The sequence below is a fragment of the Hemiscyllium ocellatum genome, chromosome 6, assembly GCF_020745735.1.
Source record: "Hemiscyllium ocellatum isolate sHemOce1 chromosome 6, sHemOce1.pat.X.cur, whole genome shotgun sequence".
NCBI classification, from domain to species: Eukaryota; Metazoa; Chordata; class Chondrichthyes; order Orectolobiformes; family Hemiscylliidae; genus Hemiscyllium; species Hemiscyllium ocellatum.
Genome location: NC_083406.1, coordinates 59,648,843 through 59,670,759, shown reverse-complemented (window position 1 = coordinate 59,670,759; position 21,917 = coordinate 59,648,843). Strand labels below are relative to the sequence as shown.

The 21,917-nt window shown below is 41.1% G+C and overlaps 1 protein-coding gene across 2 annotated transcripts in view; it reads left to right on the top strand.

The window, feature by feature from the left end:
- The window catches only part of tmem135 (transmembrane protein 135), a 556,007-nt gene that overhangs the window by 121,544 nt on the left and 412,546 nt on the right, over positions 1-21,917 (top strand). For both annotated transcript variants that reach the window (XM_060825966.1, XM_060825965.1), the window contains exon 4: positions 18,095-18,128. In XM_060825966.1, the coding sequence (XP_060681949.1) occupies positions 18,095-18,128 (34 nt within the window). The remainder of the gene's footprint in view (positions 1-18,094; positions 18,129-21,917) is intronic.

Sequence of the window (21,917 nt, the reverse complement as noted above, 5' to 3'; positions counted from 1 at the left end):
GCCAACTACCTGGGGTGGGGGAGTCCAGAGCTACGGGGCATAGATTTAGGGTGAGAGGGAAAAAATTTAAAAGGGACCTAAGGGGTGACCTTTTCACGCGGAGGGTGGTGTGTGTATGGAATGAGCTGCCAGAGCAAATGGTGGAGGTGGTATAATTACAACATTTAAGAGCATCTGGATGGGTATATGAATAGGAAGGGTTTAGAGGGATGCGGGCCAAGTGATGGCAAACGGGAGTATATTAGGTTAGAATATCTAGTCGGCATGGATGAGTTGAACCGAAGGGTCTGTTTCCGTGCTGTACATCTTGATTCTATGACTGTACAGTTCTGCGGGTCTGGAGTCAAATGTCGGCCAGACTAGGTAAAGACAGCTGGTTTCCTTCCCTAAAAGTTATTAGTACACTAGATGTGTTTTTATAAAAATAAGTTGTGGTTCCATGGTCAGCTTTCTTTTTTATTTCCAGATTTTATTTTTATTGAATTCAAATTTCATTGTCTGCCATGGTGGGATTTGAACCATGTCTCCAGAACAATAACCTGAGTTTCAGGGTTACTCGTCTAGTGATGTTACCACTACATCGTTGGCATATTTAAGGTGGTGGATGGGGAGCCAGTCATGTAGTTTGCTTTGTCCTGGATAGTGTTTTCAGTTACGTAGGAACTACACTCAACCAGGCAAGTGAAGGGTGTTCCATTGTAGTCCTGACTTGTGTCTTTTAGATGATGGACGTGCTCCAAGGAGACAGGAGATGAGTGACTCGCCACAGAATTCCCAGCTTTTGACCTGCACTTAAAACCATGGATATACGTGGCTAGCCTAGTTCAGTTTCTGGTCAGTGGTAATCCCCACTATGTTGATAATGAAGGATTTAGTGAAAAAGCTGGATGTGGGTGAAATTGCTATCTGTGGTAAGCACTTATAAAGGGATTATAAGGAGTGTGTTAAGGCCTCTGTCCCACAGTGATTGGAATTTTCTGGTTAGGAGGTGGGCTGTCTGTGGAGACTGCAATATGATGATGACCTGATAGATATGGCCTATTTCTCTTTTCTTCCATATTAAAATGTGTAGGAAGATGTAGGGTGTACACATGCTCATTGCCTAGATTAGAGTGGTGCTGGAAAAGTACAGCAGTTCAGGCAGCATCCAAGGAGCAGGAAAATCGATGTTTCGGGCAAAAGCTCTTCATCAGGAATTGAGGCAAGGTGCCTGCAAAGTGGAGAGATAAATGAGAGGGGAGTGGGTGTGGCAAGAAAGTAGCATAGAGTACAATAGGTGAATGGGGGTGGGGATGGAGGTGATAGATCAGAGGAGGGTGGAGTGGATAGGTGGAAAGGAAGATAGGCACGTAGGACAGGTCATGGGAACAGTGCTAAGCTGGAAGGTTGGAACTGAGGTGAGGTGGAGGAAGGGAAAATGAGATAAAGTCCACATTGATGCCTTGTGGTTGAAGTGTTCCGAGGTGGAAGATGAGTTCTTCCTCCAGGCGTGGGGTGGTGAGGGAGCGGCGGTGGTGGATACCCAGGACCTGCATGTTCTAGGCAGAGTGGGAGGGGGAGTTGAAATGTTGGGCCACAGGGCGATGTGTTGATTGGCATGAGTGTCCTGGAGATGTTCCCTGAAGTGCTCTGCTAGGAGGCGTCTAGTCTCCCCAATGTAAAGGAGACTGCATTGGGAGCAACGGATACAATAAATGACATTGGTGGATGTACAGGTGAAACTTTTGATGTTGAAGGCTCCTTTGGTGCCTTGGATGGAGGAGAGGGGGGAGGTGTGGGCGCAGGTTTTGCAATTCCTGTGGTGGCAGGGGATGGTGCCAGGAAGGGAGGGTGGGCTGTAGGGGGACGTGGACCTGACCAGGTAGTCACGGCGGGAAAGGTCTTTGCGGAAAGCGGAAATGGGTGGGGAGGGAAATATATCCCTACTAGTGGGGTCTGTTGGAAGGTGGCGGAAATATCGTCGGATGATGTGGTTTATGCGAAGGTTGGTAGAGTGGAAGGTGAGCACCCGGGCGGTTCTGTCCTTGTTACGATTGGAGGGGTGGGGTTTGAGGGCGGAGGTGTGGGATGCATTGGAGGGCATCTTTAACCACGTGGGAAGGGAAATTGCAGTCTCTAAAGAAGGAGGGCATCTGTTGTGTTCTGTAGTGGAACTGGTCCTCCTGGGAGCAGATACGGCAGAGGCGGAGGAATTGGGAATACGGGATGGCATTTTTACAGGAGGTAACATGGGAAGAGGTGTAATCCAGGTAGCTGTGGGAGTCAGTGGGTTTGTAAAAAAAAATGTCAGTGTCAAGTTGGTCGTCATTAATGGAGATGGAGAGGTCCAGGAAAGGGCGGGAGGTGTCAGAGATGGTCCAGGTGAAGCGGTGTAGAGGTCAGTGCATCAAACCACCACTGCACTCCCTTTATCTGCTGGTTTGATGGTGAGGTTGGGATTGGAGCAGAGGGAGTGGAGGGCTGTGCGTTGAGGGTGAGAAATTGGAGTGGGGGGAGGGGGGTAGACAGTTTGGGGCGGTTAATGTCTCGGCGGTGGGTGGAAATGAAGAGATCGAGGGCAGGTAATAGGTCAGCACAGGGTTCGCTGGAGTGCTCTGGAGGCTGGCAAAGGGGTCCTTGGAAGGTGGGCGGGAGTCCTGATTGAAAAAGTAAGCTCGGAGACGGAGGCATTGCCTCTGTCCTTCATACATTGGCAGCTCCAACCCTGGATGGTGGTGATGTCAATGTGACATTGGCCACCTAGCCTTGGGAGCCTTACCATCTAGCTTGTTTGAATGATGAGCGTGACCTCTGGCCATTAATTGGCCCTGACATTGGAAAATTGTAGCAGGGATATATTTCCATTGTACTGAGAGATCCGTATCTGGAAGATCTCCCAATGTTGGGTTCCTCAGCCCTGAAGGAGACTCCAGCATTTCAGTTCTGCTGGCAGTTGGTACAGTTGCCATAAAATGCTCACCACATATGCCTAGTTCCAGCTGTGTTTATTAAACTATTCACTGCATAATATATAATTGGGTAAGCAAAGCTTATTTACTGTGACATTTTATTTGTTAAATCACTGGCTAGACCGAGGGTTATAAATTGCAGAGTAATCACTAAAAAACACATAAAATTGCATAACAGGCTATTTGTTCGTTATACTGTTACCAAGTTAAATTACATTTAGTTTTAACTTGAAATGCTGTGCACCACAATGTCTTTCCCTCCCCACCTGTACTAATGAGTTCAACTCTTAAATTATAGTTCCCGTTTGGAGAGTTTCATTACCAAGTAAAATGTATGAGTTTTTAAAAAAAAAATTGCAACCATTGTTGTGGGTATGTTCGAGCTGGTAAGTTGATTTGCAGGTGTGTCGTCCCATGTCTTGGTGACCTCTCCCATGCTTTGGAGCCTCTTGTGAGGCGCTGCTGTCTCTTCTGGAATTTATTTGGTTCCGTTTCTCCTGCTTCTGGTTGTCCTATATAGTGTTTCATGCAGTCTTTGCATGGAGTCTTGTAAATTACGTTAGTCTTGCACATGAGGGGTATAGGGTCTATTATCCTGGTGAGTTGTTGTCTGAGTGTGGCTGTAGGTTTATGAACCGTCATGAACCCGAGTCGTCGGAGAAGTCTGGCTGTTCATTCCAAAATGTTTTTATATATGGTAGCATGGCTAATGTGTTTGGGTCGTGGCATGTCTTAGTCACGTTGTTTGTCTGCCAGGCATCTGTGGATGAAGTTGTGGGATATTCGTTCTTGGTGAAGACCCTGTAGAGGTGTTCTTCTTCTTCATCTTCTCTGTAGGTCGGGAGTGCTGCAGTGTGTTGTAGCCTTTTTGAACAGAGTCCTAATGCTTCTCTGTGTGTGTTTGGGTGTTTGCTGTTGTAGTTCATGATTTGGTCAGTGTGTGTGGCTTTTCTGTATACTTTCGTAGCGCATTCACTATTGTGTTTTTTCTAGCACCTCATCCAGGAATGGGAGCTGATTGTTAGCTTCCTCCTCTTGTAAATTTGATCCCTGTAAGCATGGTGGTAATAATCTGGTGTGTGTTCTCAATTTCTGTTCTCTTAATAATTACCAAAGTGTTGTCCTCATACCTGATCCAGAGTTTGGGTCGGATTTGCGGGAGGATTGTTGGGTCCAGTCTTTACATCACTGCTTCTGCTACGAGCCTGGGGTTAGGTCAGCCCATAGGTGTCCCATTGATTTATTCCTATATTTGCTTGTTGAATGTGAAGTGTGTCGTCAAGCACTGATCGAATGGTTTGGGTGCGCAGTTCTTGTTGATAGGTTCCCCATTGTGTCATCTGGTCTGTTTGTCCAGGAGGTTGGCTAATCTATCTGGCTAGAGTTTTGTCAATTGAAGCGAACAGTGCTGTTAGTTTGAATGAGATCATCACTTCATCCTTGTCTAGGTTTATGTTCTTGTTGTCTGCATGAAACACTAGTGAGAACAAACAGGCAGGCAGCTAGCGATCCCCATCCATGAACACCAACGAGCCACTAAATGCCATGACTGTCCATAGAAGCCATCCACATTAGATGACAAGGGCCACAACTTTGACTAGGACAACACAATGATCATAGGACAAGCTAAACAGAGGACAGCCAGAGAGAACTTCTAGAATCATGGCATTTCTCCATGGGCTCCAACAACAAACATATAGACCTAGACGCAATATACCGGCCACTGCAGTGAGCAACTAAAACCAGCAACCAGAAGCATCAGGAATGGAACCAAATAAATTCCAGAAGACACAATATAGCAGTGTTTCACAGGAGGCACCAAAGCACTGAAGATGTCACCTAGATAGGGGACAAGACAGCTGCAAATCAACTTCCCAGCTTGGTGAACATACCCACACGATGGCAACCAACACCCGAACTACAAATCTTTATGCAAACTTTGTATTTTGCAACATTTAGCTGGCACCAATTGTCAGGTTTTGTCTCTGTTGGGAGGAATTGAGAGCCAGTACCAATATGCTGCTACATTGTTACATCTCTACCTATGAACCAGAAGGTGTGGGTTAAAGTCTCATCTGTCCCCAAACTATGTCACAGCATATATGAGCATGTTAATTCACAATGATTACATGCCCAGTGAATAAATTTGACTGTTCAAGTCTAATTTTCTTTCACCCATTGCTTACTTCATGCTGCAAGGACCATAGCAATTCAAGAAGGCAGCTCACCACCGTCTTTTCAAGGGCCACTAGGGATGGGCAATAAATGCTGGTCTAGTCAATGAGGTCCGTAACTTTTAAGTACACTAAACTTAGCTTGTGAAATTCAGGAAGCTGACATTGAGATGTTTGTTTGATAAAATCTTGCTTTGATTATCAAGTAACGTTCAAAGTGTAAATATCATTTTATTTCTCAAAACTGAGTAGTCATTTCCTGAAGTTGGATTTTTCAGCTCCTGCCAAAGCTGGGAATAAAGGTACATGTGCATCACCAAACTGCGTGCCATCCTGGTTTGAGACCAACAGTGATGGCGTACCTGCAAATTTAGTTTATTATTTAAATGTTGAAAAGTTGGGAAGAGGGAGTCTTCATTTTGCAGCATCCTCCCTCTCGCTTGCTATGACATTCTGCTGTTGCTTTCCTTTTGGAAGGCTTCTGCTTGGCTATCCAGCTTCAAGAGACTATTGCTGCCACAAATTGACTGCTCCAGGGAAAATTACATTGACTAACCCTATTCAATGCTGGCTTTGGATCTTGAAGGCATGGCTCAAAGTCCCACAGAATATAAGCTAAAGAAGCAGAATTAGATTATTTGGCTATCGAAGCTGCTCTATCATTTGATCATGGTTGTTATGTTTCTCAACCTCATCCTTTTGCCTTCTCTCTATAATCTTTGATCTCCTTCCTCATCGAGAACCTTTTTATCTTTGACTTAAATAATCTCAATGAATTGATCCTCACAGCCTGCCTTGGCAGATTAACCACCCCTCTGGCTGAAGAAATTTCTCCTTATCTCAGTTTTAAAGGGTTGTCCTTTCACTCTGAGGCTGTGTCCTTGGGTCCTAGTCTCTCCTGATAGTGGAAACATATTCTATTCTCCACATCCATTTTATCCAGGCCTTTCAGTGTTCTGTAAGTTTCAATGAGATCCTCCCTCATCCTTTGAAATTCCATTGAGTTCAGACCCTGAGACCTCAACCATCCTCATAAGTCCTTCAACCCTGGAACCATTCTCAAACCTGGCCTGGCCACCCTCCAAGGACAGCACATCCTTTCTTAGATACAGGGCCCAAAACTGCTAACAACATTCCAAATTTGGTCTTCAGAACCTTATGCAGCCTAAGCATAAACCTTGTATTCTAACCCTCTTGAAATGGATGTGAAAATTTCATTTTCCTTTCTAACTGCCCACTGAACTTACTTGTTAACCTTAAGAGAACCCTGAACTAAAACTCTTAAGTCCCTTTGTACTTCAGATTTACAAAGCCTTTCCTCATTTAGAAAATAGTCTATGCCTCTCTTCGTCCTACTAAGGTGCATAACTTGACATTTTCCCACATCTGTAGAGGTAGTTCGCCTATAACACTGTAGTTGTGTTCCAGCGAACCCTCGCTTCATAGAAAAATTGCTTAATGTAAACAATGGGGTCTATGGGGAAAGTGGAGTTGAGGTGGACCAACAAAAAATGTTACACTCAATCGTTCAAAAATCACCCAAGAGTCTAACCAGAAGTATAGCGTAGCCTGAATCAAGGTTGAAATCTTAATTTATTAACAAAAGTAAATTTAACACAGTACGTTTAAAATATGTAAGAAAGTTGCTTTCTGTACAGTACTTCTTACAGAAAGCTGCTTTGTCGGTAGCTAACATCGGTACATGTGCAGAATGCAGAATGGTGTGGAGATTTCGGTGTGCACATTGGTGCATGCGCAGAACAAAGTGTGTGAACTGGTCCCCGCTGGAATCGTGCTATTGCCAACGGAGGTAAGCATTCTCCAAAATACCATTCCCTAATTCTTCAGCGACGTTATTGCCAAATTGTGCTGCTGAAAAATGCATTATTCCAGAACTACCTGTATTCCATCTGCCACTTATTTGCCCACTCTCCAACCCTATCCAAGACGTTTTGCATCCTCTCCACTTCCTCAACACAACCTTTCCACTTAATTGTCTTTGCATCATCTGCAAGCTTAGCAGCAATACCCTCCGTTCCTTCATCTGTACCGTTAATATACAGTATAACATTATCTTGTCCTGCTATCTGTTGTGCTTGCCACAACTTTCACCTGCATTGTATCATGATTTTGATCCCAAACCCTGTTATGAAATCTCTGATGTATAATTTTACATTATTTAGTCTCTAATTTCAGCCAGTCATCTTTTTCCAATAGTTTTGTTCTGTAGCAGTGGTGATATTACCCAGTCAATTGAAGTCTTCAACCATTTCTTTGAAGTCTCCAGTGCCTATTGAGCTATTTGTGTACCTGCTTTATATATGCATAATTTGTAGTTCTTTCTTCACTTAGTGTTTTTAAACAGAGTATTCATCCTTTAGTGTGTATTGATGCCTTGACTTTTTCATGGTGAATGCTTCCATTAAGTAGCTGGTGTACCACAACTTGCACTTGTTTTCGACTCATCTCTTGTTGACAAAGGACACTGGTAAAATTTGAATAGTTACTACTGGGGCTTAGTTGCTTTTTATGTCTTGTGAGCCTTCCTGAAGGCACAGCTGATAAATCTGAACATATTTTTGAAGAATAAATGGTTGACTTTACAACAACCAAAATTCAAATAAGACTGTTTAAATTGTTAACGTTTTGAACCTGGGATAATTTTAACTTGAATTGCCACAAATAAAAGTTCAGTCACACTTTTGCACCTTGCCTGATTTGCTTTTCTTTGTTTGAGGGCAATTAAATGTGTTGTAAAGAGAGTGGGAGTCGATAAAATGTGGTGCTGGAGAAAGCACAACAGGCCAGACAGCATCTGAGAAGTAGGAGACTCGATATTTTGGGCAGTGCCCTGCATCAGGACTGGGGAAGGGAAAGATGACTGACAAATAACACTGTGGGGCGGGACTGGGGTAAAGGTAGGTGGATGACATTATGTGGATGCAGGTAGGAGGGTCAGACCTGCCATGCTGTTTCCAGTGCCACATTTTATCGACTTAACTCTTTAGTCTTACACTCTGCAGACTTCACTATTGCCTTGTAATGAGGGTGACTAATTTACTATTGCTATTTCATTGGCTGGTGATAAGAGGTAAAATAACTTCGTTTTCTTGTTAACCTTGTGTTATAGCAATAGCTTTAGCCTGTGTGAGACCCATTTCTAGTCATTTATTCAATAGTTTTCTAGTTTATGCATATACTTAAGAAATCATTCCTTCAGAGACAAACTGTTCATTTGGACAAGGAGTCTTTTGGTAATTTTATTGGGCCGTAGGAATTTTTTCAGGATATTTTTCAGTTGAGGTTCCATGAGTAGGATTTTAACACATTGCTTTAGCACTTTCTTTCAATATAATATGATTGTGACTCGGGGTCTCTTTCCCCTTGTGCCTCTCCAGCAGCAACAAGGTGCAATTAGTTTTGGCCTATTGTTGGTCTCTTCAGTGCAAATTTCAGACTTCCTCACTAGCCTGAAAATTGAAATGCTTTTAGTGGTTAAGGTTTTTGTGCTTGCAAGCTTCAGGAAAAGCTGGAGTTAAATTTATTTTCCATTGTTTCCAAATGCAGTACCATTACTTAGGAATGTCCTCAACAGTTTCCTTTTGCTCCTAGTTGCAATTGGCAGGCACTAAGAATCTAAAGCTGAGGTCAGCAAACCATATGCTGTTTAATATTATTTTCTTTCCATTCCTATGGAAATCTGAAATTGCTTAAAACCAATTAAATTTTAACTATTCTCTGACAAGTGAGTTTCTGAACTCATTTTTGGTTGTGCTATACGCTTGCCTTGCATATCTCCTTTAAACTTTTGCCCCTCACCTTAAACTATGCTCCCTAGTATTTGACACTTGCAGCCTGCGGAAAAAAACCTCCGACTATCCACCCTATCCATGTCTCTCATAATTTTATACACTCGTAACATGTTGTCCCTCTGGTTTTGACGCTTGAGCAAAAACAATCCAAGTTTGTACAAACCCTCCTTATAGATAATGAAAGCTAATCCTGACAATGTTTTGGTAATCCTCCTTTACACTGTCTCCAAAGCCTCTGATCCTTCCTATAGTGTAGCCACAAAAACTCCACACACAGCTCCAAATGTGGCATAACTAAAGTCTTGTACAGCTGCAACTTGACTTGCTAGCGTTTATGCTTAGTGCCATCCGGTGAAAACATGCATGCCATATGCCTTCGTTATGATCGTATCCACTTGCACCACAAGATCCCTCAGTATATTAATGCTCCTAAGGATCTTACCATTTACTGTATACTTGCCTCTTGCATTTGACTTCCTAAATGCATCATTTCACATTTGTCCAGATTAAACTCCACCTGCAGTTTCTCCATCCGACTTTTCAACTGATCTATGTTCTGCTATAACCTTCAACAACCTTCCTCGCTGTCTATAACCCCACCAATTTCCATGTCATCTGTCAATTTACTATATGGCCGCCTACTTTTGCATCCAAATAGTTACATCTTTTTATATATAAAACAAATGATAGAGGTCCCAGCGCTGATTCTTGCAGAACATCACTGGTTGCAGACCTTCAATCAGAAAAACACCCTTCCCACAACTATCCTCTGTCTTCTAAGACCACACCAATTTTGTATCCAATTTAGCAATTCACTTTGAATCCCATGTGACTTAGTCTTCTGGACCAGTCTATATGAGGCACCTGTAGAGAACACCTACTGCCCTAATGTCATCAATCATCATCATCATCACTTCCTCAAAAAACTCAGTCAAGTTTGAGACACAAGACCCCATGCAAAGCCACGCTGAGTATCTTGAATAAATCCATTCTTTTCTAACTGTGAGTACAGTAAATCCTGTCCCTAAGAACCTTTTCCAGTAATTTCTGTGATGTAAGCCTCGGTGTCCTATAATTTCCTGGATTATCCCTGTTGTCCTTCTTGAACAAAGAAACAACACTAGCAATTCTGCAGTTTCCTGGGAGCTCAGCTATGGCTGAAAAGAATACAAAATCTCCGTGAAGATCCCAGCAATCTCCTCTTTTGCCTCCAACCATATCCTGGGGCAGATCTCATCAGGCCCTGAGGACTCCTCTATCTTAATGTCTCCCAACATCAACACCATCTTAATATTGAAGTGCCTTAGAATATCAACATACTCCTCTCTAATCTTACCATCATCCATGTCCTCCTCCTTGATGAATCATGATGCAAAGTACTCATCACTCAACTTCCTCGAGTTGCATACATACATTCCCTCTCTCCTAGAGTGGACCTACCCTCTTAGTTCTAATATAAAATCAGACTATGTAGGATTTTCCTTAATCCTACTTGCCAAGGAAATTGCTTTCAGCCCCCTTTCAACAAACCCCCCAGCAATTTCTTGTTTAAGTTCTTTCCTTTTTTCTTCATAACTATTTTTGCTGATGTTGTTAAGGATTGTAAGAACCAATATAAAACTAAAATATCTGAACTGTTGCACTGCTTAATTTTGTTCATAAATTTATACAGCATTTTCTTTCTTTCAATTTGTGGTCTTCTCTGTCACTACTATGAAGTGAGTGTTCTTAATTCGTTCTTGGGATATTGATTGGAAAGTTGGAGTTAATTTGAATATTGTCATAGAACTTCTATTCTCAATTGAGAATTTAGCTTAATATCTGATCCAGAAGACGAAATGTATAACAATAGAACTCTCTGACCTTTTTCTAACAAACTAATAAATGATGTCTCCTAATTCCTTGGTGTTCTACCTTATTGTGCAAATAGTGAATGTGCAGGACTTTCTGCTACTGAAATCAGTACAAGTTACAGCGGACAATGCAACTCAGCTGGTTGTGCAGCCCTCTATTTACTATGGACAGGTACTGGGTTCAGACCACCTATTTTGTGGTGTAACAGCAATTGGATTCATGATTGTATGTGATCATTTTAAAATGTGCTTTTGCTAAATGTGAATAATGTTAGTTTTTATGTTCCATATTGTCATTACATTTTACTAATTGATCCATTAAGATTTTTTCCTTGTTGGCTTGTGTGTGCTTATAAAACCAATTTAATTTAATGCAGCTGTTCTGTGTGTTTATAAATTCATCTGCAAATGGCTGGATCCAACAAATTTAAATATCTTTGCTAGGGTTGCATAATACATTGACAATTGGATATTTGCTCAAAGAGAAAGAGTCTGAAATGCTATTGTTACATTTATCTTTGCCTATCTGCAAAACTTGGAAAACTGTTATAGCGTCCAAGTAATGAGTTCACCAAAAAATGTGATAATTCAAACAATATAAAACTAAAATGCCTGAACAGTTGCACTGCTTTATTTTATTCATAATTTTTTTGTTTAGGCATTTTCTTTCTTTGAATTTGTGTTCTTATCTATCACTGCAATGAATTGAGGGCTTTTTAATTTATTTGTGGGTTGTTGATATCCATGGCTGGTCAGGCATTTGTTTGTCGACAATTTTTTGTCAGCTGGGTATATTTTTAAAGCTTATTTGTCACCATTCTTTGGTTCTGCTAATCTTTTAGGTATTGCTACTTTGGTGAGTCATCTACTCTGGACTCCTATCAGATATTTATTTGCTGTTCGCTGCACAAGTAATCACTTTAGTAAAGAGTTTAAGGAAGATCTCTCCCACATTCAAGTAGCAAAACACAATCAGGATTTGTGTAAATGAAATTGGAAAGACAATTTTGAGTTTAATATAAACACATAATTATAAAAATATTGGGACCAGAATCTGCAAAGAGATATTTACATACTTCAAGGCAAAAATTCAATAATTATCAATAACTCTCAATTTGCTGGCTATAAAACACTCTAACTTTATTATAAATATTATAATAAATATAGTTATTAACACATGGCTATATTCATTTCTTTCCATGCTACTTTTTCTTACACACTTGTGGCCTGAGATTCTGACACTTTTTTCTGTATTCACAAACTATTGCAGTTAACTGTTTATAGGATTTAGTCTAACACACTCCATGATTGTGCATGTATCTTTAACAGAGGCTGTAATTGAAATGTGGTTAGAGAGAAATACAGCATTATTCTATGGTGAAGCTTTAGGATGTATATAACCCAATATTATAGCAAATGACCAGATCTGAGGCTAAAATGGTGTGAACTGGAATCATAAATCAGGTTTTAGTTGTATTTGAATTAAAATCACTTGGTTAAAGTTTGAGTTTGCTGTATTTTGGTATTTAATGTAGAGTGAAGCTTTCTGTTGATCAGGTGAAAATATTTTGCAGGTGGTTCAAGTATTTTGTAACAGAGCTCCATTATAATAGTTTGACAATTACTTTCACCAGTAGTCCAGGGAATTTACTGGAGTCATGTTAAGTAGGGTCAGAGATGTAGTATATGCATTGCATCTTAATGCATCAACAGCTCAAAGTTTATTCTGAATAGGTGAAATATATTTGACATCTGGACCATGATTCTGCAAGACATTTCTAAAGAGGAACATTCTTGTGATGAGGTACATGAGTATGTGCAAATGTGCATTTGTAATGGATTTGGAACAAAGGTGATTTTATATTTCAGTTGCTTTAGGAACAGGAGAAACAATTTATAGCTATGCTATCTGTTTCACTTATTTTCTTCAGGGCAATTCATGATGGTGTTTAATAGGGTTGCTATTGAACCTCAAATCTTTCCAGTGCTTCCAGGAGAAATTTTGAAAATACAATCCAATTGTTTTGAAGCTGTCAATCAGGGAAGTGATTACTGGGCCCTTACTGGGATATTTGGATCTTTGATGGTCACAGATGAGGTGCCGGAACACTGGAGATTGGCTAATGTGGTGCCACTATTTAAGAAAGATGGTAAGGAAAAGCCAGGAATAGACCGACGAGTCTGACATTGGTGAGCAAGTTGTTGGAGGGAATCCTGAGAGATATATATGTGGAAAGGCAAGGACTGATTAGGGATAGTCAACAAATATTTGTGCATAGGAAATCATGTCCCACTAATTTGAGTGTTTTGAAGAAGTAGTGAAGGTGATTGATGAGGGCAGATTGGTGGACGTGATCTATATGGACTTCAATAAGGTGTTTGACAAAAATCCTCATGGTGGACTGGTTAACAAGGTTAGCTCACATGGAGTACAGGGAGACCTAGCCATTTGGATATAGAATTGGCTTGAAGGTAGAAGATAGAGGGTGGTGGTGGAGGGTTGCTTTTCAGACTGGAGGCTGGTGATCAGTGCTGTGCCACAAGGATCACTGCTGAATCCACTGCTTTTCGTTATTTACATAAATGATTTGAATGTGAACATAGGAGGTATAATTAGTAAATTTGCAGATGACACAAAATTGGAAGTGTAGTGGATAGGGGAGAAGGTTACTTCAGAGTACAACAGGATTTTGATCAGATGGGCCAATGAACCGAGGAGTGGCAGATGGAGTTTAATTGAGATACATGTGAGGTACTTTATTTTGGAAAAGCAAATCAGGAAAGGACTTAATGTAAGGTCCTGGGGAGTGTTACTGAACAAAGACACCTTGGAGTACAGGTTCATAGTTCTTTGAAAGTGGAGTCGCAGGTAGATGGGATAATGAAGGTGTTTGGTATGCTTTCCTTCATTGGTTAGAACATTGAGTATAGGAGTTAGGAGTCATGTTGCGGGTGTATGGGACATTGGTTTGGCCACTTTTGGAATATTGTGCATAATTCTGGTCTCTTTTCTATTGGAACGATGTTGTGAAACTTGAAAGGGATCAGAAAGGATTTACAAGGATGTTGCCAGGGTTGGAGGATTTGAGCTATAGGGAGATACTGAATAGGCTGGGGCTGTCCCTGGAGCTTTGGAGGCTGAGGTGGCGATCTTATAGATTTATCAAATCTTGAAGAGCACGGATAGTGTAAATAGGCAAGGTCTTTTCCCTGGGTTGGGGAGTCCAGAATTGGAGGAAATTGGTTTAGGGTGAGAGGGGAAAATTCAAAAAGGACCTAACAGGCAATGTTTTCATGCAGAGGGTAGAGTGTGTATGGAATAAGCCGCCAGGGGAAGTTGTGGAGGCTGGTACAATTACAACATTTAAAAGCATATGGGTGGGTATTTGAATAGGAAGGGTTTAGAGTGATATGAGCCAAGTGCTGGCAAATGGGACGAGATTAGTTGAGGATATTTGGTCAGCATAGGCTGGTTGGATAAAAGGGTCTGTTTCTGTACCGTTCCTGTGACTATACCATAGTTTTGTGTAATTATATTTAAACTATTGCAGTTCAGAAACAATTCTCATTACAAATTTAAATCTACACTGCACTTGTTCAAACTACTTATAAACAAATATCTCATTGGTCATCCTCATTGCTTTCAATGACTCCAGTTATTGTGTTGGTCACTAACTGAGATATCTGGCTCATGATCGTATTATTTGTTGCTAATAAAAATGATGAATAGTTTTAATTTTCTTGCTATAATTTTAGAAATGAGAAGTGGTGAGAAGTATGTAGTAAAACCAATGCTACCACAAACAATGTTTCTCCAGGATTGATTAGGATCTGCATATGCATACATTCTATATTCCCATGTGACTATAAATGAGACTGGTTTGTTCTGTCATCTTGCAAGCATGCCTGTCAAACTCAGATCTCCCCTCTAGTCTTTTTTTTGTCTATGATTGCTGATAAAAGATTTGATAGTTCAGTTGGCTGAATAGGTGATTTGTGATGCAAAGTGAAGCCAATAGTGCAGGTAGAAGTCCTACACTGGGTGAGGTCACTGTACCTTTTCAACATCACCCCTTGTGGTGTGGAGACTCTCCGATTAAAGTCAGCTCTATTTAACAAGAGAGCACACCTATTGTCCTCTGGGCCTATGGTGACTTTAATTACAATTGCTGGACAACTAGGTTATGTTATGTTCAAAACTGAGTAGTCATCCTGCTCACTGCCCAAATCTGTTGTGAAGTATCCATCCAAAGCCTCACAGCCTCAATCTTGTCACAGAAGTACTGTGAGTACAATGCAAAAGTTGGTGCCTGTCCAAGATCATCAGGGAATTCTGGGCACATAGCTTGGTCTGCTGGAAGCTGTTAAAGAAAAGAACAAATTTTAAAGGGAATGACTGATGGAAAAACTGCACTCCCAAGTAACTGACCATACAAATCATGAATATCAAAATTTGATCTATTTAACAGCCTGAAATATGATATTAGTTTTAGCCTTCACGATAAATTAAAATTGATAGTAGAAAACTGAAACCATGCTGCAATGTTTTTTGACTAACACATCTGATAATGAGTGACTTTTGATATTGGTTTTGCTATACAGCGTATATACATAGACTTACGCTCTTGGAATGTTGTAGCTACCTTTTTTTTGAACTTTTGGTTCAAGTTATGCTGCTGGATCTGCTTGTCAAACTTGGAAAAGACATAATGCTGTTTCTGTACTTAGGTGAGTAGTGGATGGTATTTGAAAACCACTAAAGTGATTGAGAGCAGAGGTGATCAGTGGAAGTTTGAACTTATCCTGAATGGAATAGAAAGTCAAATATTATAGTTATCTCATCTTGCAAGTTGCAACTGGAGCACGTTTTACAATGACAGGTTTGCAGTTTTATGAGGCAAGTTTATGGGCATGGTTAAAGTTAGTTATTTTCTTCAGATTTTATTTTTTAATTTTTCTTCCAGATTTGTGATATATTCTCTCATCCATTGATCCATTGAATTCTTTAAGGAGATAATGAGTAAGTTAGACAAAGGAGAACCCGTGGACATGATGTATTTGGATTTCCAGAAGGTCTTTAACAAAGTGCCATCCAGGAAACTGCTAAATAAGATAAGAGCCCATGATGTTAGGGGCAAGATACAGGCATGAATAGAGGATTGGGAGAAGACAGAGTGGGGATAAAGGGGTCCTTTTCAGGATGGTAGCAAGTGACTAGTTCAGTTCTGCATGTGTCAGCATTGGGACCATAACTGTTCACATTACACATTCATGATCTGGCTGAAGGAACATGGGCATTGTTGCTAAATTTGCAGATGCCACAAAGATAGGTGAAGGGACAATTGGTGTTGAGGAAGTAAGGAAGCTGTAGAATGACTTGGACAGGGAGGGGAGAGTGGGCAAAGAAGTAGCAGATGGAATCCAGTGTGGGAAGATGTGAGGTTTTGCACTTTGTTGGCGAGAGGTGTCAGACATTTTGTCTAAATGGGGGAAGACTTTGGAAATCTGAAGCACAAAGGTACTTGGGATTACTAATTCAGGATTCAATAAAGGTTAACCCACGCACCCTACCCCCCCAAAGAAAACCAACCCACTCTCCACTCTTGGCACCTTCCCTTGCCACAGCCACCTTCTCCCTTCACCTCCATCCAAGGCTCCAAAGGATCCTTCCACATCCAGCAGAGATTTTCCTGTATCTCCAAATACCTTATCTGCTGTGTCCATTGCTCTCGATCTGGTCTCCTATACAGTGGGGAGACAGGGCGCCAACTTACAAAACGTTTCACAGAATATCTCCAGGACACATGCATCTATCAACCCCACTGCCCTGTGGCCGAGCAATTCAACTCTCCCTTCCCATTGGGCCAAGGATATGCAAGTCCTGAGCCACCTCCACTGCTAAATCCTAGTCACCTGACATCTGGAGGAAGAACACCTCATCTTCCACCTTGGGACCCTCCAACCACACGGGATCGGTTTTGATTTCATGAGTTTCTTCATCTCCCCGTACTTCACCTCATCCCATATCCAACCCTCCAACTTGGCACTGTCCTACCTATTCATCTTCCTTCCCACCTATCCGTTCCACCCTTCAATCCAACCTATTACCATGACTCACCACCTTTATCCACCTATTGCATTCCTAGTTACCTCCCCCGTAGCCCCACCTCCCTCCCATTTATCTCTCAGCCCCCTTGGGCCACCCCCACATTCCTGATGAAGAGCTTATGCTCAAAAAATCGACTCTCCTGCTCCTGGGATGCTGCCTGATTGGCTGTGCTTTTCCAGTACTACAATTTATGACTCTGATATCCAGCATCTGCAGTCCTCACTGTCTCCATGCAGTTTCAGTTGACAGATAGGCAAATGCAGCATTAGCATTGTAAGAGGACTGGAATACAGAGTGGAAATGTACTGCTGAGAGTGCACAAGGCTCATTTAAACTTACAGAAGTACTGAGAGAATGGAGCTGATTTGGAGAAGATGTTTCCATTAGTAGGAAAGACGAGAGTCCAAGGGCACAGCCTCTATGAAGGTATGACCCTTTAGACCTAAGGTGAGGAGGGATTTCTTCAGAAGGTGGTGAATCTGTGAAACTCATTGTCACAGAAGACTTTTGAGTCTAATTCATTGAGTTAAAAATCACACAACACCAGGTTTAGTCCAACAGGTTTAATTGGAAGCACACTAGCTTTCGGAACGACGCTCCTTCATCAGGTGATTGTGGAGGGCTCGATCGTAACAGTATTTATAGCAAAAATTTGCAGTGCGATGTAACTGAAATTATACATTGATTGTCTGTTAAGTCTTTCATCTGTTAGAATACAGTGACAGTTTCACTTCTTTCATTCTTCTTTCATATTTTGTGATTTACACATGAAAGAAGTGAAACCATCACTGTATTCTAACAGATGAAAGGCTTAACAGACAATCAATTTTTCAATGTATAATTTCAGTTACATCACACTGCAAATTTTTGCTATAAATTCTGTTAGGATCGAGCCCTCCACTATCACCTGATGAAGGAGCGCCGCTGTGAAAGCTAGTGTGCTTCCAATTAAACCTGTTGGACTATAACCTGGTGTTGTGTGATTTTTAACAAAAATGTCATTCAGATTAAAAACTTGACAATTTTCACGATTCAGCTTCTGGTCATTTTATGTTGCAATATCATCCCAAAAAAGGCTTTTATATTATAATATTTGAAAAACCCTTAACACCTTTATCTGGAAATGCATTCAGCCAATGTAATGTAGCCATATTTACTAAGTATCCAGTACATAATTAAATGTCTCTTTGGTTTACAGGCGAGGGCTGTTAACAATTTATATGGCGAACTTGGTAAGTGACATTTTTATTTTGGAAATTGTTCTGTTTCCGTCAATGCTTTTTGTTGCTTACACTTTGGTTGATACTATTTTTGTAAGATTGCAAAATGTAATTTTTATCCAATTATTTCCTAGATACTTGTTGGCTTTGCGTTATTGAACATGGTGATCTTGATTGTACTGTTCATAATCTGCGCCCCTCTTTTTCTGCATTGAATGTGTTAAATACCACTGAATAAAAGAAAATTACTACTTATCCAGCCACTTTGATAATATTAGAATGAATATTAAATAGGAATTAAATATTTTCAGGTTGTTCATAATTAACATTGACTTCAGTACCATTTGGCTGTTGATGCTCAAATACTGACAGAAAAAAGGTGTTTTTCTTTCTTTCTTTCGTTCTTTCTTCCTTCCTTCCTTCCTACCCATGAAAAATCACTTGATTAACGTAGCTGGCTGACTTTGGGAGAATTTTAAATACATCTGAGCAGAGTAGCATGATTCTTTTTCACAGGTGACCCAGCAATTGCAGAAAGTTAATATAACTGCACATCAAATAAACAGCACAGGGTCACAAGTCAATAACAATCCTTGATCTCTGCCGAGTTAACTAGCTTCAGCCGTAGTAGAGCTGTAGTGGGGAATATTATGATTACCCTTGGTGCTCCTGGTTGAGAAAAGTAAAAACCATACCAGGGCTCTTTTTACCAATTACTCCTGCTGGGAAGTATATATTTTATGGCAGATCGGTGGGTTTTGTCATTGCACAACTGAAGAATCTACCAAAACTTTTTTTTTATTTCAAAATATACTTTATTCACAGAAATAAATCTTTAGTCCCTGTACAATTGGTCATGCCGTTCACATATGTATACACACACACATTGCATGTCTTAACATTACAGAGAACAGGTTGAATTAATCGAATTTACAGTTATCGTATTTACAGTTCCCTTTATTAACCATCCAGAATTTTAGTATTTAACTGTGGCTTCAGCGTAACCCACAGTGGGCCCCCTGTTATACGGTAGCAAAGGAACCTTCTTTAACCCCCAGTTTATGGGGTTACCATTGTCCATTTGACTGCCCTGTCTCTGGGATAGCTGTCTGCATCCCCATGGTGAGCACGAACTGCTGGACCCTCACTGGGCTGAGGTAGCTATCCAGTTTCTCACTGGGGTCATTTACCCCCCTCTGGTGTCATTGAGCCAAGGCAAGGGTCCGCACCGTCCAGTACAGTGTCTGACAGTGGGACTGTCAGAGGATCACAGCTCTCAGTTACCTGTGGGGCAGTGGGTATCCCCTGGTTCTCACTGGATGGAGGATGGACTTTGGGGGGGTCTGATGTTTCCTGGTTGGGAGGTCCCTGACTCACATTGCCATCTACAGCCATATGTGTGTAAGTGGGGCTCCCCGCACCCCCCCCCCCCCCCCCGTCTTAGGCAGGTCTTGTACATGTGGCCCGCCTCTCCGCACAGGTTGCAGCTGTTTACTTCCTGACAGTCCTTGGTCAGGTAACCCTCCTGTTTGCAGTTCCTGCAGATGGTCACTTTGCAATCCCGCCGCCATGTGTCCCGACTTCCTGCAGGTTCGGCACACTTTCGGCTGCCCTGCTCCCTCCAATTGTGAAGCTCGAGGGTGGGTGGAGAATGTTCCTGTTGTCATCGACCCTCAGAGTTACGCTGACCTGCCGCTTACTGGTCCAGATCCCAAAGGGGTCGACCACATCAGTGGTTTCTCCCTTGACTTGGACGTACCTTCCCTGGAAGGTCAGGACATCAGCCGATGGAACATAGGGGTTGTACAAATGGATTGTAACAACCCGACTCCTCTGTGAAGGAAGCACACACAATGGGATCACTGACAAGATGGAGAACAGCGGCTCCCCTTCCTTCTCCTTGAAGACCTTCAGGAGCTGCTCACATTGCTTCACACTCCTGAAGGTCACGTCGAATTGCACAACTGAAGAATCTACCAAAACCTTCTCATAATAAGCTTCCTTAGCAGGGAGGTAAATTACCAGTTTAAGTGATTGACAGTGGTTTGAGGGAAAAACCTAGTCACCTAGGTGATGGTGGTTGTTGGGAATTTGCTGCCCTCAACTAGTCTAAAAGGTACTTGGATCTGCTGCTGAAATCCTGTAACCTGTAGGCTCTGGACCAGGTGCTGGAATGTAGGATTAGAATGAATTGTTACTTTTTTTTCCTTTTTTAGCCAGTGCACACATGTTGATCTGATTACCCTATTTCTGAGCTTTTATGACTCTCAAAAGACAAGTTTGTAGGATAGCCAGTGTCTGTGCAATTATACAATGGCATGAGTCATTGCCTTCAAACAACTAGTCGAAATGCTTTTACATTGAAGCTGTATGAATTAAAATGAAACCGACAATGGTTAGCTTAAAGAGGAGCATTTATTGAAATTGGACTTCTAAATGTGAAGTCAAATATTTTCAAGCCATAGTTGAAATAAATGGCCTTAACTGTCTTAATTATTATGATTTTATTAATTGGAGTTGAATTTTCATTCTTTTTATTAAGTGTGACAATGACACATAAATCTGAAAACAGTCTTATTCTTTTTGTCAGAATGCATTTAATACAATGAGTGTATAATGATTCCTCCTTATTAAAAAGGGGTGAAGAAGAGTGAAAAACCTCTCACAATTTCCACAATAATAAGTTGCAAATGCAACTAGCAACAATATTTCTTGTGGCAAATGGTGTTGATTGGGCGAAGCTTTTTTTATGTGCAAATAGGTATTTAATGAGGGTTATCCAGTTTTACTGCCTTAGCCTGCCTTCTACCTCCAGTTCAATCCAATTGCCATTTGTCAAAAATAAGAAAAACGTTTTTTTTAGGATAGGAGGAACTGTCATTAAAAGTATTGTTTAAAATTTGACTATGTGGAGAAGTAAGAAAAAAATCTTGTATTTAATTGGGAAATTTTGGTAGATATTGGCATTTATTTACACATTTTTATATTGAAGGTGATAAATATTTGATATTTAATGGTGAGTAAATGAATCTGCATTAGTCAAAAATCTCAACTAGTTACCGACAGTAATATGTTGACATTCACTGGTTCTCAAAAGAGCAAAGGGATGCTTCATGAACAAAAGCTAATAGTTTTAGGTAAGGCTAACCTTGGTTCAATAAGATAGGTGGACTGAATTGTTCTGTATGTGGTCAAAGCAACCACTGTCAGTTAATGGCTAGGGTAGGGTGCTGCTGCTGATCCTGGCTTTTAGACTGAATTTATATGGTCAACAGTGGTCTAGGATGAATTGCTAGTGAGTCTTAATGGGAAGAGTCAGTTGCTTTAATGAAGTGGTTTGTTGCATTATAACAACAGGTATGAATTATTTAGTCTTGGTTATTATGCTTAACTAGCCAATCAGCAGACACTAATAACATGTCTGTATTGGGATCTTGAGCCAGATGACACTTTTCCCTATCCATGACTGCATGACATCATCACATTGGTTAGATTTTAATGCGGTTTTCAAAGTTAGTGCTTTCAGAACCATTATTGTTGTGGTTCTGTTCGCCGAGCTGGAAATTTGTGTTGCAGATGTTTCGTCCCCTGTCTAGGTGACATCCTCAGTGCTTGGGAGCCTCCTGTGAAGCGCTTCTGTGATGTTTCCTCTGGCATTTATTGTGGTTTGTCTCTGCCGCTTCTGGTTGTCAGTTCCAGCTGTCTGTTGCAGTGGTCGGTATATTGAGTCCAGGTCGATGTGCTTATTGATTTGAATCTGTGGATGAGTGCCATGTCTCTAGGAATTCCCTGGCTGTTCTC